We start from the raw sequence: 17,883 nt of genomic DNA, 5'->3' as shown, positions 1-17,883 counted from the left end.
TGAATTATGGGTTAATACAGGCATGAAAGGATGAATAGATACATGATATGCAAATACAAGTGTTTAACTGTACATTCTAGATAGTAGGCATGTGGGTGTTCATCAAGTCTCTCAACTGATAAATTTATAATAAAATGCTGGGAGTTTGAGAATAAATACACTATATTTAAACAATCATAAGCACATTCTAGGACCATTCTAAGCCAAAAGTATCTGGGGCTATAAGGATAAGTTGTTTTCAACCATGAGAAGAATGACTGGGCTATGTGCATTATTCAAATTAATTCAAAATATAAGTTTCTAGGATCTGCTTATTTGGCAATAGTACATTCCTCCTACTGACATACTTTTGAATTTATATTAGATGTCAACACTATATCCTATGCAAGAATGTTGTCTTTATAGACTGAGACTCAATGTTTGTTTATAAACATTCCTCTTACACCTTATCATTCCAGAAAACAGAATCAGGGTTCTAAGTAGGTGAATAAAACCACACTCTATATACAAAATCCAATAAATAACATATAGCATACAATAGCAGTTCATCAGGACAAAGAGTTAGCAAATAGAGTATTTTAAAGTTAGTTTACATATATTTTAAAATAATGAAAAGCTTTATTTATAATAATAATATATATAATAAATAAAATATATATTTTCAAGTTTTAATAAAAAGTAATATTACATATGTTGAATTGTTAGGAAGTAAAAAGGGAGAAAGTTAAATGTGGAAATTGTTTTTCTTCTTTAGTCATTACCTTAAGCAAACAGGTGAAAGGAGAATTGATGGTTTAGAATGAATTAACAGCTACAGTGCTTAATTCAGTGGAGTATGCAGACATATAATTTTCAGCAATTAGTTTTCACCTTTTATTCTCACCATGCTGGGAAAAATTTCTGCCTTTCTTAATGACTTAAGATTCTCATTTGGAATACTAGTAGATTAAGATATATCTATTTAATAGCTTTTTTACCATGAGACATTTTAAAAGTTAAACATTTCCCAGTTTTTATCATCCTTACTGAGTGAATATAAGTTACTGTCTCTTATGAAAAGGGGCTGCCTTTTGAGAGGGAGAATAAAATGTTTGCTTAAAATGACTTAAAAATCTGTACCTAGGCATCTGGTGTCTGATCCACTCCAAAGACCTGAAGAAAGGCATTCCCGAACAGCAGAGCCCACAAGCATGAATCCTGAATCACAGGTAAAGATGGCTGTTGAGCCATATGAAGTCTGAGTTCCAATCTTATTTCCATTGGGAGGGGTTGGGAGTTCTCCACAGGAAATAACTTGAAAACAATAACATAATAAAAAATCCTAAAGATACAGTCAACATGAACTTATAACAAAATCATGTTTTCAACATTCTGAATTCCTATGATTTGACCATTAAAATTGACAATTAAATATGACAATTAAACTTGATATTTGCAAAACATGTTTGAAAGATCATGAAAGTATAGAGAAAATAAATGACATAATTTAAAGTTTTTCTCCTTTGAGTTCCCATGTAATGTAATAAAGTCACTCCGTCTTCTCTGACTCTTTGGGACCCCATGGACTGTAGTCTGCCAGAATCCTCTGTCCATGGAATTCTCCAGGCCACAATACTGGAGTGGGTAGCCATTCCCTTCTCCAGGGGATCTTCGCAACCCAAGGATTGAACCCAGGTCTCTCACATTGCCAGTGGATTCTTTATCAGCTGAGCCACCAGGGAAGTAATAGTGACATGTGATGACATGTGATTTTGTCTGTGTTTTTTGCTTAGCCAACCTGGTCACTCAACAGGTTGTGGTGAAAAAAAACAAAAACAAAACCAAACAGCAATATTAAAGGGAGGATAATTTATTAGTCTAAAGTCTTTCTCTGATTTATCAGTAACTTTAATAAGATTTCAGAGCCCATAAACAGCTAAATAAAAATTTACAGCTAGCAGTTTAAATCCAGAATTTAATAATTAACCACCAGCCTTTATCTGGCTCCAGGTCTGGCTTTCATCTCTAGGCTTTAGGAGACTATTAGACAAATAGAAAATTTGCAAACTTTGAAAAATTGCATGTAAAATTTAAGATATATTGATTGTTTTGAACTAATCCCCCGAACAATTCTTTGCAGAAGCTATAATATAGGGTTAATAACACTGATATTTAAATATTTTAATGTAAAAGATGAATAAATGAAGTACCAGAAAAAAATTCTGTTCTTTCCATTTTCTCTATGAACTGTAAATTCTTAGGTTCTGATTTTTGCTCCACTCTTACTTCTGGGCAGGAACCTGATCTTATGTAGAACTTAAATTTTTCTATATAATAAAGGACAGAACACAAAGAAACCAGACAAATATTTGTTCAATGTTTGATTTAATGAATGCTGCTGTTATACATTTTTTCCTAGCTCTTTGAAATATCCTTATCCCATGTGTCCTTTAATGAATTTGAAATGGAAGAACAATGAGACCAGAGAAAGGGAAAGATCTTGGGTGAAAACCTAAGAGAATAAGGCAAAATTTACAAATACATATGCTATAGTTTTAGAATATATAACTTATATGTGCATTTTGAGATTTAATTCATCAATGATTATAAAAATGACAACCCCGATTCTTTACTTGTATGGAGATTAAGAAAATAAATCAAATATTCATAAGTAAATTATTATTAGGTACTTGTATACTTGCTACATATAGACAGTTATCTGTTAGAGTTATCTGTTATGTTAAATATTTTAGTCACCATAATCCATTTAGATTTCAGATGTTTTTATTAGCTTATTTCTAAATTATGTGTTTATATCATAAATGCCTTAAAATTGTGATGTACATGAAATAAAAGGATGAATTTTCAGCTTAGTATATTTCCTGGCACTAAGTAAATACCCAATAAATGTAGTAAATAGAGTTCAAGATATTTCCACTGATTTTTCTATGTTCAGCTAGCTTATCTACTTTACACACTGGCCATGTATAGTATTATTATAAGAAAGCAAGAAAACAGAATGACTCAAATGTTCAATTTCATTCAATAAATGTTTACTGAATTTCTGCTGTGAATCAGGTTCTAGCTGGTATTTTCAACATGTAACACCATTAAATTGTAAATAGTAAGTATGAGATAGGTATTACTGTGGGCTTCCCTGGTGGCTTCGTGGTAAAGAATCTGCCTGCCAATGCAGGAGACATGTTTTCAATCTCTGATCTGGGAAGAACTTATGGAGAAGGAAATAACAAGCCACTCTAGTATTCTTGCCTGGGAAATCCATAGCAAGAAATCCATGGACAGCCTGGAAGGCTACAGTCCATGAGGTCACAAAGAACTGGACATAACAAATGAACAATAACAACAAGGCATTACTATAATTTTCTAGTCTAAGAAACAGAATAAACATTAAATAACACTAAAAGGCAGAGGTTTTCATTAGAATCCTTGGGTTGAAGCCCAGTTCTCCATCATTTATAGGCTCTATGACTTGACATAACATGATTAAATTCTTGGGCACAATTCCTTCTTTAGTAAAATAAATCTAATAATATCAACTGACATAGAATGGGAACTAAGGTATAACTGAAATAATACATGTAAAGGGCTAAGATCTGCATAGTTGTTTTAATAAATGATAGACCTAAAATCTAAGCAAAGAATATCTGAATCCAAGGACTCTGTTTTTAATAAGCATTTACAAATACAAAAACAGTTACAAAGTTTTTAAGATGACTTGAGAACAAATTATTTTTAATTAATATTATCTCATTATTGTTCTAGAGTGTGTAGAGAAGTGATCAAGTAATTCATTCACCAAGGACTGCTTATGAAATAATTTTAATGGAATGTATACTTACTTTGGCAATATGGTCTTTCATTTCTCCAACTCCAGGTACCATTAGGAAGACATTCAATAGAAGCAGGACCTAATCCATGATAACCAGGATCACAGCTGAAAACTACTTTGGTTTTGTATTCGTAATGGGAACCATTCACAATTCTCCATCTTCCATGTTCCAAAGTAAAGGAATTGATACTTGGACATGTAACAACTATACAAAAAACGAGATAAATACTACTAAGTCAGTCATGTCTGTTTTACTTAATTATGTCTCATATCTATTCCATTCTTAGTTCATCACTTCCTTACTTCCTTCACTACTGAGCCATACAAAGTCTTCAGTAATTTTTTTCTTCATGCTAATCTTTCCCTCAGCTCTATGGTATTATTGGAAGTTCCTTGAATATATCACGCTATTTCACAGTTGAAAGTACTTGCACATATTGTTCCATTTACCTAGAATCTCTATTACTGACTATATATTTTGAGAAAATCTGTTTTATGAGAATGATCTTTTTATGCAAGACTTGTGATATTGAGGTGGAAATTGTTAGGCAGTCAGTGTAGGGTCAGAGGCTCTGTTCTTTTCTAATTTCAATTTTAATTCTCCCATATGAATGTTTTGCTTCACTAGCCTAAAGCCATATTTGCTCCAGTTTCCAGGCATTCAGAGGCAAGCCTCACTAGACTGGAGGGTCATAAAACATGCAGACTCAGGACAAGACCAATATTAATTTACGTCCAGTTCATCAAGAAGAAAAACTCCAGGTGGACCATTAACTCTTAAACATATATTTGGTCCTTAAATAATTGTCTGAGGTCCTCAGAAAGGGTCAATGGATGCATCATAGTATCTGGAGACACTGAGAAAATGGGGGACCCAAAAATCCATAAAAATGACAAACTGAACATGGTAACATTTAAGCTGATTGTTCAGAAATTACAGATATCTGGCTCTGAGCCAACCAAAAGTGAACAGATTAATTCTAATAAAGATATAAACTGCTGTTATTCATGCCTTTTGGGGGCTCTTTACCCCCTCTCAGTGTCTATGCTAAGAACTTTATATTTCTATCCTTTAAAATAAACTTTGCCTGTGTGAGTGTTTATGAGTATTCAGTATTCACTCTTTTGCTGAATGAACAGAACTCAGTTCCCAGTGTCAATATAAACAGCTAATTCAAAACTTGCTCAGCGTAAGTAAATGCATTACTAGACACTTACGTTAAGATTTCAAATAATTTAACAATCCCATTTTAAATGAAATCACAGCTAAGTTGAAATGTCAGTACTAAAGGAGAATAAATAAGTGTTTTATATGGAAAAATTAAAGACCTTATTTAAACACATTTCCAGTCCTTTTGCTATCAAATATTTTATGTGAATTATTTTCAATAACCATTATATAATATTATTTTACCTATTTTACAGTATTAATGACAGCAATGAAAAATATTCAAAATGTAAGCTCTATGAAGAAGTTTGACAATTATTTAAAAGTTTGGATCATCTCAGCAGCATCATTTATGTTTATAAAAGCCAGAACTGAATATATTAAATATAATTTCATTCATGCAAACTTAAAAATTTTTTTCAAAAGACCTATGTATTGAAAACATGCTGACTAGTGGATGCCATTCTACAAAGTAAATTTTAAAAAGTCATTTTATTCTCTTGACATATATATTCTAGAGCTTCTGAAAATGAGTAAAAAGTCCTTACATTATATTCTAGTTCTTTATAGCACAAGACAGCTTAATTTATTTTATTTCTTAGACATCACTTCAGGGAAGAGCTCTAGAGTCTGATACATAAAGTTAAAGTTTTAAATCATATAAGATACCAGTAGAAACACAAGTGATGAAATTTTCTTAACATACATACCAACACAACGAGGGGTCTTGTTATGATTGCTCCAAGTTCCATCTGATTGACATATGGCTGTGGTAAGTTCCTTAGATGACAATCTATATCCATCATTACAAAAATAGGTAACTCGAGTTCCTACCAAGTAGTCTGTTGTGAGTATTCCTCCATTTGTTGGAGCTTTAGGAATCCCACAGGAAATTGCTAAATTAAATACATACATAGAAGACAAAAGAAGCAGAAAAATAATCAGCTGTCTTATTAATTTTAAAGCATATAAAACTATTTGGATTTTTATTAATTCCTCTGAAACAATTTCAGAATATCTCCCCAAAAAGCTTGTCTGAGCTATAACGTTTTCTGAATCATTTATTTCAAACTTGTGTTGAAAGTGCTTTTAAATTGGTGAATCCATACATTATTAATGCTTTTTTTCTTAGTTTCTTACTGAGATTTTTGTCAGTGTGTGCATGATTATCAGCATGTTTATAGATTATATGAGAAGGCAAGGTAGGTAAATATAGAGTGTATTAGTGCTAACTCATGTCTGAACCTAGCAAATTAGCTCTATTCAATTTGACTAAAGTGTTTACAGGTGGTGATAACCAACACACATGAGGATTTGGGGCAGGAGGAAAACAGGAGTTTTTACCTGGAAGCTGTATATTACCTTATCTTAGGTCCAGTCAAACTCCATGAATGGTACCGTTCATGGAATATGATGTGTATGGATATGTCTAATAAATGCAGGGCCAGGACTTACTGTTTTCAATGTAGCTTGGATATTTCTGCATTTTGTTGATATGTCTTTGACATCTTGATTTTTATTTATAAATATTTATAAATCTAATTTACATAAAAGTTAGTTTTACCATAAGGTGCTATTTACAGTATAGATTTATATTTAAATAGTTTATTATATATAAAATATTTTCACATAAGTTAAAATATCTATACAGAAGTCCCCTAAAGTCAGTTGCTTCCAGTCTGTGCACAATCTGCATCTCCAAAAAGAAAAAAAATAAATTTTCAAAGAATATATTTGGCAGACAAATCCTAAATGAGATTCTCTGTATCTTTTATATATAATATTCAGTATAAATATTCATACATCTATCTGCAGAAAGATTAATATATTTGATTATGGGTACAGACTTCAACCAGCTGGAGTTATTTATGACAGCTGGTCATAAAATTTCTAATTTCTGAAATACCTCATTTTATTGATTTTACATAAGACATTTTGGACTTGTAACTATATTTTTCCCATATGAAAAGAACAGAAAAATGTGAGTTTCATTGGAATATTTATAAAAGTTGTATTCTATTTACCCGTCTCTCATTTCAATCTAAAGCCCTTCACTTAGGTATTTAATTTTGATTAATCCATGCAAATTGACTACAAAGTTTAAAAAAAAAAAGTAATCTTAGCTAAACCTATAAAAAATTCTCAAAATTAAATGGCAGACCCCCCTACTGTTGAATAGTTTGATCTTTTGTCATTTAATAACTTACAAATTATAAACAGAAAAGTAATTTTGATTTAATAAATTAAGCAATCTCATATAATTATGTTATTATCCCAGCTATCTAATTATAGACCTCTAAAATAGTGGTGCAAACATAAATCATTCCCTGATGTCTATTAAAGCAATGTTAGTATTTCCACTTAGGACTTCTGGGAATTTCAATTTTTAACAAACCATCCACACTGAATCCCTACTGAAGACTGTTTACTGCAAATTGTTGGGATGGTGTAGGTTAAACTTACAGCAAAGTAAAAATGAAATTTAAATAGTATAGATTTTATACACATGGTTAGTATAAAATGACTGTATTTCAGAACTGAAAAAAAAAGACAACATACTAAAATGATAAAACAAATGTGCCTGTAAATACATTACAATTTAAGTTCTTAGCTAAAAAAAGAAAAACATAGTTCAGAAGAATCTTCATCACTGAGTGATTGTCAGAGGCTTCTCTCCAGAGCTCTCAAAAAATCACAAATTAAAAGTGAAAACAGGGAATATAAAGTGACTGTTTCTACATAACCCTGTACTGTTGCAGCCTGGCGGAGCAGAGACCAGAACCTGCCATATGACTCGAGGGTGTGGCAAACTGTGCCCTCCTGATTGTCCTCGCAAGCATGTCCACCGGACACACCTGGGGCAGGACATCTTTCTCCTCCGCTTCACTGCTTGCCCCTGCGGCCGTCCCCATGAACACAAAACAAGATGTTCCTGATTAACAGCAGAGCCTTAACTTTACTCCCTCTTTATGGTGTGCTGATCAAACTTCCCAGAATAGCTATTTTCTAATGATTTCATATGACTTCTACCAATAAAAGTGCGGGCTGAAAGGAGTCATTTTGTCTTCCTGCCATGGAGAGCTGGAGGGCCCCCTGACTCTCTGCATGCCAAATTATCTGTCTGTTGTTTTATTAGGCGCTCACCCCATTTCAAGTCTTTCTCACCCGCTGTGCCGTAAACGGCACTGTACAACATTCAATTGTGTAGAGGGATGATAACGATTTAATTCAAGGGGTCAATGAATGATCAGTTGATACACAGACAAATAAAACACCTAACCAAACCTGAAGAGAGACAACAGAATACTTTATCTATCTTCAACTGTGTTCATATTGTCTACCCATAGCTCAAGTAAAACGTGCAAGGATGTATAAGGAGACTGAAGAGACAAGAATAAAAGTGACTGAAGAATGCAAAACAAATTTGGAACAACAGCAACAACAAAACTGTATAGTGTATATAGCTCTTTCCAATGATATTTAGCCATTTCATTTTAATTAGTTATATCCAAACACAGATAGGTCACATACAATAAAATTTTTTTATAAAATAATCTTTTAAACTTGTTGCAATGAAAATCAAGGGTCGATTTTGGAAACGATTCTTTGAGTTACTAATATAAATATTTTATTACTTTACTATGTAAAATGTCTTTTTTCCAGCTACATTTTGATTTATCTTTTGTAATTATAGAAAAATTTAAAGTCAAGAACAATAAAAAAGGCTCTCTATATAAATGTCATATTACACACCAAAAAAAATCAATGAAATTATAGTGCTAACATTACAAAACAATGTCAAAATTTCAGAAAGTTCAGTATAATTTTTTATTTTAACCAATAGTTAACTGTTTTCACTAAAGTTTTCTTAAAGATTAATTATATACATGAATAATTATTGATAACATATTTAATTGTTCAAAGTTCAGAGCATTTAAATGTTTACTTTAAATCCATATGAAATACTAGAAATGTATAAATACATTTGCTATTCATTGGTCAAAGAAAAGCAGAAGTTTTGACAGTTTATTAAATGTATCTATTCTACAAGAAGTCAGTGCCTTCAGTGTCGGTAACCACTATCTAATAAGTAATTAATGTTTCTGCATCAATAAAATAAAGAAACAGTTTTTTAGTTCTCACTTTTTTCTATATATCTATGAAAACTGGACATGGAACAACAGACTGGTTCCAAATAGGAAAAGGAGTACGTCAAGGCCGTATATAGTCACCCTGCTTATTTAACTTATATGCAGAGTACAGCATGAGAAACACTGGGCTGGAAGAAGCACAAGCTGGCATCAAGATTGCCGGGAGAAATCTCAATAACCTCAGATATGCAGATAACACCACCCTTATGGTAGAAAGTGAAGAGGAACTCAAAAACCTCTTGATAAAAGTGAAAGAGGAGAGTGAAAAAGTAGGCTTAAAGCTCAACATTCAGAAAACAAAGATCATGGCATCTGGTCCCATGACTTCATGGGAAATAGATGAGGAAACAATGGAAACAGTGTCAGACTTTATTTTTTGGGGCTCCAAAATCACTGCAGATGGTGATTGCAGCCAAGAAATTAAAAGACGCTTGATCCTTGGAAGAAAAGTTATGACCAACCTAGATGGCGTATTGAAAAGCAGAGACATAACTTTGCCAACAAAGGTCCGTCTAGTCAAGGCTATGGTTTTTCCAGTGTTCATGTATGGATGTGAGAGTTGGACTGTGAAGAAAGCTGAGTGCCAAAGAATTGATGCTTTTGAACTGTGGAGAAGACTCCTGAGAGTCCCTTGGACTGCAAGGAGATCCAACCAGACCATTCTAAAGGAGATCAGCCCTGGGTGTTCTTTGGAAGGAGTGATGCTGAAGCTGAAACTCCAGTACTCTGGGCACCTCATGCAAAGAGTTGACTCATTGGAAAAGACTCTGATGCTGGGAGGGATTGGGGGCAGGAGGAGAAGGGGACGACAGAGGATGAGATGGCTGGATGGCATCACCGACTGGAAGGATGTGAGTTTGAGTGAACTCTGGGAGTTGGTGATGGACAGGGAGGCCTGACATGGTGTGATTCATGGGGTCGCAAAGATTCAGACACGACTGAGCGACTGAATTGAACTGAACTGAACTGATGAAAGCTATATTTTCATGAATTAGAGATCACAATTTAACAAGTAAAAGAAACCATTTCAGTTATCTGGTAATATCAAATCTTTGTTCATTTCAGCTTGTTGTTATCAAATTTTAAATTTTAATTGATTTGTTTTATATTTTATTTCTTTATATAAATTGCCTTTAATAGGTAAATTAGAGGTAACACCCATTTTTTATTAAAAGTGCTTTGTATGTTTAATGTGAGGCTTCACAGTTGCTATATATGCTTTCATATGCTGGGTAAAATAAATCAAATATAAATTTAAATTTGATATTGCAAAATAATATGATATGTTTTAAGACTGTCAAAGTCCAATGACATTACATCTTCCTGTGGAACTGTTAAACTTGTCTTTTGACTATACCTAGTAAGAGACTCAACTACTTTTAAAAACATTTTTGGACCTAGTCCAAAGCTCTAAAATATTCCATTTGTTGATTTGTCATTCTTTTGCATTGCACAATCAGAGTATGCCTTGATTTTTAACAAAATGAAAGTCATTTCTGTCAAGTTAGCTAAACAGTGAAAAAAAATAATGTGGTCATTGGCTACATTTTCTTTTACATTTGTTGCACTGGGAACACATTTTTGCACACTTGAGAGTGAATGTTTTCAGTGACCTTGGCCATCTTACCCTCTCTTTTCTCTCTGCAGATTCTACAGTAACACAAAATCCAGCTCCGGGTCATTCATTTCTGACAGCTAAGTGACGGGATGGTAGATGTATGAGTACAGTATGCATATAAGTGGAGAGAGTAAAGACATAAATCACATAACAACAAATGAAACATTATGAAACAATGTGTCACATGCTCCTCAAATCTATCAGCCTGTGTTTTCAAGCCTTATTTTCCTTAGAGGTATCTATAATATGCTTCTGAATATTTATAATTTTAGAAGTTTCAGCAATCTAAATGAAAACGCTAAACGAGGTTAATCTTTTATCAATGTGCCATTTTTGGCTAATATACTTCACCTTGACAAGCAGGGACCGGTGCATCCCATGCGTGATACCCATAGGAAGACTTTCTGCACACAGCACTGCTTTTCCCAACAAGTCGGAATCCTCGATCACAGGCCCAGCGGACCACACTGTTTAGCTGTCCTCCTGTTTGACTGATAATGTATCCATGAGGTGGGGATTCTGGTGTACTACAGTAGAAAGCTTTTTTAAAAGAAAATAAAAACCACTGTATAACTAATGAATCAGAAACTCTTTACAATTCAGTTATAAAAATATAATAATACTAGTTCATAAAAACTGGTCAATTCAATTGCCATCTAGGTGAATTTTACTTCATATGGACATCATATTATCTTCCATCCACCTGACAATCTATTGACATAACCTTTAGGAGACATAACTATTTCTGGACTTTTTTCTAATTCTTATTGTCACTGAAGATGTCTCCTAAGTTGAAATACATTATACTTTTGTAACACCCTGAAGGTTCAAAAGCCATACAAATAGTTCATTGAATTTTGGAATGGTATTATTTCCTGTCATTTGAAAGGCCTATATGCCACAGTTTGGGTAGCAATATTTTAAAGCATGTATCTACATGTCACTTTGAAATTATCTCCAGACACCTATGTCATGTTAGGGCATGCATTTCATTTTGGTGGATGTCTAAAATAGACCCTTCCACATTTCATAATCCTCTCTCCCAGTTTATTAAAGAGTTTCCATGCTGTCAAGAGTGCTTACATATGGTGATAAAAAATGCCAATAAAATAAAACTTTTTTAATCTCCTGAAGTCTGAAATGTCAAAAGATAATGTCAACTGGCTTTTTCATATACATGTACTTTTAAGACTATTCAGCCTGGCAGGATCCATTTACCCTTTGAAACGTCAATGTATTCATCTGAGAAAAAATGAGACTTTAGGGGTAAATAGTAAGAAAGAGATGGATTTAGAATATATGTGTCATAACCTGTCATTGTCTAAAGGCAAAATATGTACTCAATATGTCAAGTCGTTCTTAGGGCTAAAAATGATGTTTTCATTATATTTATGTCCAACTTTGTCATGAAGATCAACATAAATAAGTCTTTAATATAGTCTTTAATATGGTGAATCTAATGCTTATAATTGTTGGATTTAAATGGTTTCCCTTTAAGTTATTATCATCATTAAAAATACAACTTAATGTTCTGCCTTTTTAAATAAAGTCTGGGCACAGCTTTAGTAAAAATATATATATATAAAGCTCATATGATAGAAACTTTGATTCAAATATGAAAGAATATTAAGAATGACTTGGGTACATATTTCAGTCTTTAAATATTTCTCCTTTGCATGCCTAATAATATTTCAAACAATAGAAATTATAGGATAAAAATTATAAAAATGCTATCATGTAATATCAGTAACAACTTACTTCTAATATGGAAAAGACACATTGTTGACAAACTATCATCTTATAATTTTAAAATCAAAGTAGACAAAAATATTATATTTGTATATTTTATACTATACATGCAAATTTATATAAATGAGTAAAATTCAACAGTTTACCTTTAAAACTAGAATCAAATATACTTAAGCTTATGTCTACAATTGTGTCAGAATAATTTATAAAATATTTAAGAAAGTAATTTTCAGTAGAACTGATTTGCAATGATCCGTGGCTTCAGGAGACATGATCTGAACACTAAAGAAAGAGATGACTGATTGGTTCTGAAGTATTTTGTTCCTGAGCACATACCCATGGCCTCTGACATGACTTAGGATGGTAGTAAAGAAAAGGGATATAATCTTTGCATAATGGAAAACCATATACACTTATCAACAGGAAAATTTGGGGTTCAGTATCAGTAGACTTCATAAACAGGAAGGCATATAGAAAAAGCTATTTCATCTTGATATTAAGAATTTTCAGCCCTCATCTTTTTCACTATTACTCAGTGAAAAGCAATGATGAAAAAACAATTAATTTTTTAAAACTAAAAGGTTTTAAGTGATCTAGTAATCATTTTGTATTTTAATATTTAAAATATTTTAGAAAGTATCATAAATCAGTGGGCAATGATAAAAAAAAGATTTTTACAATTGTATGTTTATCCTTTGTTTAAACTTATTAAAGGAGTTATTTATATATTAAATAGATCAGATACACACAATTGAGCAATACTATTATTTTTTGAGCGTTCAAGGGAACCTTCTCTTGGGAAAATAAACACTTAAAGTATCAAAGTTTATAATTAAGTTAAATACTTTAACTGCTTTTAATTATTTCAAAAATTATGTGAAAGACATAGTACTGTTTACCACTATAATAAGGAAACAGAGGGACAGAAATGTTATATAAATAACTCAAGAAACGTCAATAGAGGAACCATGATTCAGATTCATACCTAACTGAATAGTATCTGTGTCTGTGCTCCTTAATCACAAGCATATTGAGGATGCAGGTGAGGTCTGCACTGAAGTTATAAGTATCACATACCTATATATCTTATCCGGAAGCCTTTTTTGTTATTGCCATGATCTGCTGACCATTGCAGGAATACTTCATGACCATTGCTTGTTATATTAAAAGCAGATGAATAATCCCCACTGAGTGAAACAAGCACTGGACTTTGAATATTTGGTCCTTCAGAAAGAAAATAATACAATTTAGATATAACTTTATGTTTAGATAAATATAAAGTATTTATGTTTAGTATTTCATATATTTAGAACAGTATTAAATATGGTGAAATTCATCCAGGACCAATTTATTTCATCAACAATAACATAACGTGTTTGTTTACACATTTTAATTCCTTAGCTAAAGCAGCTACGTTCATAACAAAATGATCAAGCTAAGTGCAATTTTCATATGGTATATAGGTAAGTTTGATGTTGCTACTTCTAAAATTGTCCATAAGGTAAAATAAAGTCATATAGGCAGCTGTTTATATTGGCCTGAATGTATACTTAGAGCATTTTTGAATTTGTGAATATCCAGTAAATATAACCTATGGTTACCATCATACACCTGAAGAACATCAAATTCTTTTTCTGTCTGGAAGAATTCTACAAACATGCTGATGTTATATCCTTTTTCCACAGAAATGCTCCAGGCACACATTTGAAGATTTGGGTAACTGTCAGGATATCCAGGGCTCAATATGACTCCCGTAGAATCCAGGCGTAATTCATTGGCGGGACAGAGCACTGTTAGAAAAAATGTATCATTAGATAATGCTCATGTTTCAGACTTAAGTGAAAACTGCATTTTAAATACTGGATATTCTGTTTCTATGTTAAGTAACATTAAAGGAAACAAAACTTTGAACTATGTGTATAAAATGACAACTTGTATACTAAGCTTGCAGTTCAAAAATGAAGCAATGTCCCAAAATTGCATAATATTAATTTCCTTTTTATTACATGGGAGAAACATTTTCTTTCTGGATTAATAAATATAAATATATAGATAATTAAAAGATAAGGCATTTACTTCCCTCTCTATCTTTATATTATTTCCCTATCTTTCTTCATCTTCTTATGTTCTTTTCCCTCTGCCTCTCTTATCTAAGTCCTTTTCCTTCTTAATTTTTTCTTTTGTCCTCAAACTTTCATTCACTCAGGTATGTGAGGACAGACAGGAAGTTGCCCTACCTCAGAGTATTCATTCCAGACAAAGCTACTTCTCTAATCTCAGGAATATCCTTAAACCATGAGGATTTAAAACAATTTGGGGTCACTAGTTACCTTTCCAGACCAAAAAGGTAAGACAAAGCATAAGCTGTTCATTTCATAACAATAAATCAACTGCATCTCCAAAGTATAATACACTAGTAAATTATGGCAACATATGATTGTTCTTCAATCAAATTAATAACTTGAAATAACTTGAGTTAATAAACTCTGCCATAAATTAATACACAGATTTTTGAATATTTACGATAGAATATACTATAGCTAATCTAAGAACTGTTTTCTTTCTTTTTTTTTACTTCTATTTCTCTTATTGAATCTGAGATGTTTGCATCTTCGATGTGATTTTAAAATGAAAAAGTAATAATTCAACAAATAGTATTGGATCATTCTCAGTCTAAAAAGAGAAATCTGATGTTTGCTTTTTACAAAGTGAAAAATATGTAAAATAAATGAACAAACAAAGAAATTTTAAGATTAGAAATGGAATGGAAAAAATGAATCAAAGATATTGAAATAAAGGATACAGATAATTAAAAGATATGACAAGTAAGTTTTATTAAAAGGGTTATGTTGTGTATGCCCAGCTACTGATATTTAATATTTCTTAAATATTTAGCTAGGTGAGTAACTGTATTACTGAACATGTCAACCCCTCAATAAAAACCATTCAGCACCTTCAAAGCCTTCAAGGTTAGTCCCTGCATGCCTCTCCAGCTTTGTTTTCTGCTGTTCCTCCTCTGAAACAGAATGCTCCAAACATACTGAATAACCTATAATTTTCTCAATTCAGCATATCTGTTAGTGCTTCTGTTTCAAATGTCCTCCTCTTGTCTGATACACTTGAAATATTTGGGCACCTCAAAACCCAGACCAAGTCTCATCCTCTGTGAAATACTTCCTGAATCTCTCCTCCATCAGTCCAAGCAGATCTGCTTATTTCCTTCTTGGTGCCTTTTTAATGTATGCTTCTATTATTGCAGTTAGTTAATTTTATGGTTATAATTTCTTTGCCTTTTAGACTTTCTTCTTAGGCTATTGTTATAGAAAAGCAAGTGTATGTCTTAATGGTCCCAGTGTTTTCAACTGAACAAATATTCCATATTACATTTGAAAAACTGAGACAATTTGATATAACTTACTGTAAGTACTAAAATTAACCTATTCTCATACTAACCAATATAAAGCAAGAATATACTGTTAAGCACTTTCTGTTATTTGCCACCACAACTTTAAGAAGTGTATACAATTTTTCCCCTTTATACATGTTTTAGTTTCTAAGTCGTGTCTGACTCTGCAACCCCATGGACTCTAGCCCACGAAGATCTTCCATCCATGCAATTTTCCAGGCAAGAATACTGGAGTGGGTTGCCATTTCCTTCTCTAGGGGAACTTCCCAACCCAGGAATCAAACCTATGCCTCATGCACTGGCAGGTGGATTCTTTACTGTTGAGCCACCAGGGAAGCCTTAATCACCTATTATATTTCATTTATATTAAACCCTTTGAAGAACATCATATTTAGAAATGCTTTCCATGTTTTAAGTGTGATATAAAGAACTAAAGAGGATCCAGGGAGGAATAACAAAAGTGTTGTAACCTCTTTTATGAGAAGTGAAAAAGTAAAATAATTTAAAATAAATTATTACTAAAATCAGTATAGATTAGTTACAACATATTCCAAATGAATGCCAATTATTTAGCAGGATTGTGAATTAATTCAATTGAAGAAACAAAATATATATTTTTGGCCATACTGTGTGGCAGGATCTCATTTCCCCAGATCAAACCTCTTTCCCTTGCGTTGGGAACATGGAATCTTAACCACTGGACCCAGGAAGTCCCTAAACAAATATTTAAACTCAGATTTTTTTGCCTAAGTGTTAGGTCAATTAATTAATATAGTAACTGTCTAAACTCATTCTGAGGGATAATTAACTTTAGCTAGTATCCATAGTGTTATTATGAAACAAACATTGATTGTCTCCTTTTTTGTATTCTCCTCAGCAGATAAAATAGGAGGAGACACACTTACTACAGGAAATTCTGATTTTAGAAATAAGTTATTGAAAGTCTTGAGATATGAGGGACTCAAATAACTGGGTTAACAAAAATTTTTTTAATTAAAAATAATGCTGAATTTGGATCTAGATATAAATAAGATGTATTGTTCTCCAAGAGCTCACAATTAAGTTATATATTGGGTCAAGGAAGAAATCTTGATATGTAATTGCTTGTTCATTCAGGAATATAGGTGATAGACTTCAGAATTAACAACCAACACTAAGATGGCCTACAAAATCATTGATTAAGATCAAGGGAAATTCTTATACTGGTGCTGGTTATACCTCCAAACTCATCTTTTCTTTCTTCATGCTTTAAGAGCCTGTATCTTCTTCTAAGGACTCCACAGAGGTAGAAAAATCAAACATTTCTTCCTACTGACAGCATGTTTGAAATAATGAACAGAATTTTTGTTTTATCATTGTAAGAGTTAAGATACTGCATGGAAAATTGATTTTTATTTTTCAGGAATAAACCCCAGTGAAGGAAGCAAGTCAAGAAAATCTGAGGAGGGATAATCAAAATCAATTTTATTCAAATTAACCAATATTTATAATTAATTACTATGTAAAAAAAAGAAAAAAAGAAAGAGAAGTCACTCAGTCATGTTCGACTCTTTGCTACCCAGTGGACTGTAGCCTGACCGGCTCCTTCATCCATAGGATTTTCCAGGTAAGAGTGGGTTGTCAGATGTATTAGGCACTATTATGGCCCTAGGAGCTACACAAGTTAATAATACATGATTCTTGAACATCAAAATCCCTGTACATCATTCAAGATCCATCATGGTCTTGTCCTTGTAACACTGAATTCCTTGAAGTCTGCAACTCACCATCTTTCATTTCTGTGTCTTTGCATACACCTCTGTTTCTTGGATAACTCTTTTGCTAACTCAGTTCTACCAAAGTAAGTATCATTTGTTATTCAGAACCCATGACTAAGGGAGTAATGCCTCCATCAAGCTTTCCCTCTCGTATAAACAGTTTACAATTATATGATTCTACCTTACCACTATATGCTACAGCTTA

General features: G+C 32.5%; 1 protein-coding gene across 2 annotated transcripts in view; it reads right to left on the bottom strand.

Moving 5' to 3' along the window:
• The window catches only part of CSMD3 (CUB and Sushi multiple domains 3), a 1,392,034-nt gene that overhangs the window by 76,199 nt on the left and 1,297,952 nt on the right, over nucleotides 1-17,883 (bottom strand). For both annotated transcript variants that reach the window (XM_060393469.1, XM_027973090.3), the window contains 6 exons: nucleotides 14,117-14,305; nucleotides 13,593-13,739; nucleotides 11,118-11,306; nucleotides 5,708-5,893; nucleotides 3,840-4,034; nucleotides 1,120-1,293 (listed from right to left, as the gene is read on the bottom strand). In XM_060393469.1, the coding sequence (XP_060249452.1) occupies nucleotides 1,120-1,293; nucleotides 3,840-4,034; nucleotides 5,708-5,893; nucleotides 11,118-11,306; nucleotides 13,593-13,739; nucleotides 14,117-14,305 (1,080 nt within the window). The remainder of the gene's footprint in view (nucleotides 1-1,119; nucleotides 1,294-3,839; nucleotides 4,035-5,707; nucleotides 5,894-11,117; nucleotides 11,307-13,592; nucleotides 13,740-14,116; nucleotides 14,306-17,883) is intronic.

Source organism: Ovis aries, chromosome 9, assembly GCF_016772045.2.
Source record: "Ovis aries strain OAR_USU_Benz2616 breed Rambouillet chromosome 9, ARS-UI_Ramb_v3.0, whole genome shotgun sequence".
NCBI classification, from domain to species: domain Eukaryota; kingdom Metazoa; phylum Chordata; class Mammalia; order Artiodactyla; family Bovidae; genus Ovis; species Ovis aries.
Note: the sequence above shows the minus strand (reverse complement) of the source record. Positions and strands in the feature narration are given on the sequence as shown.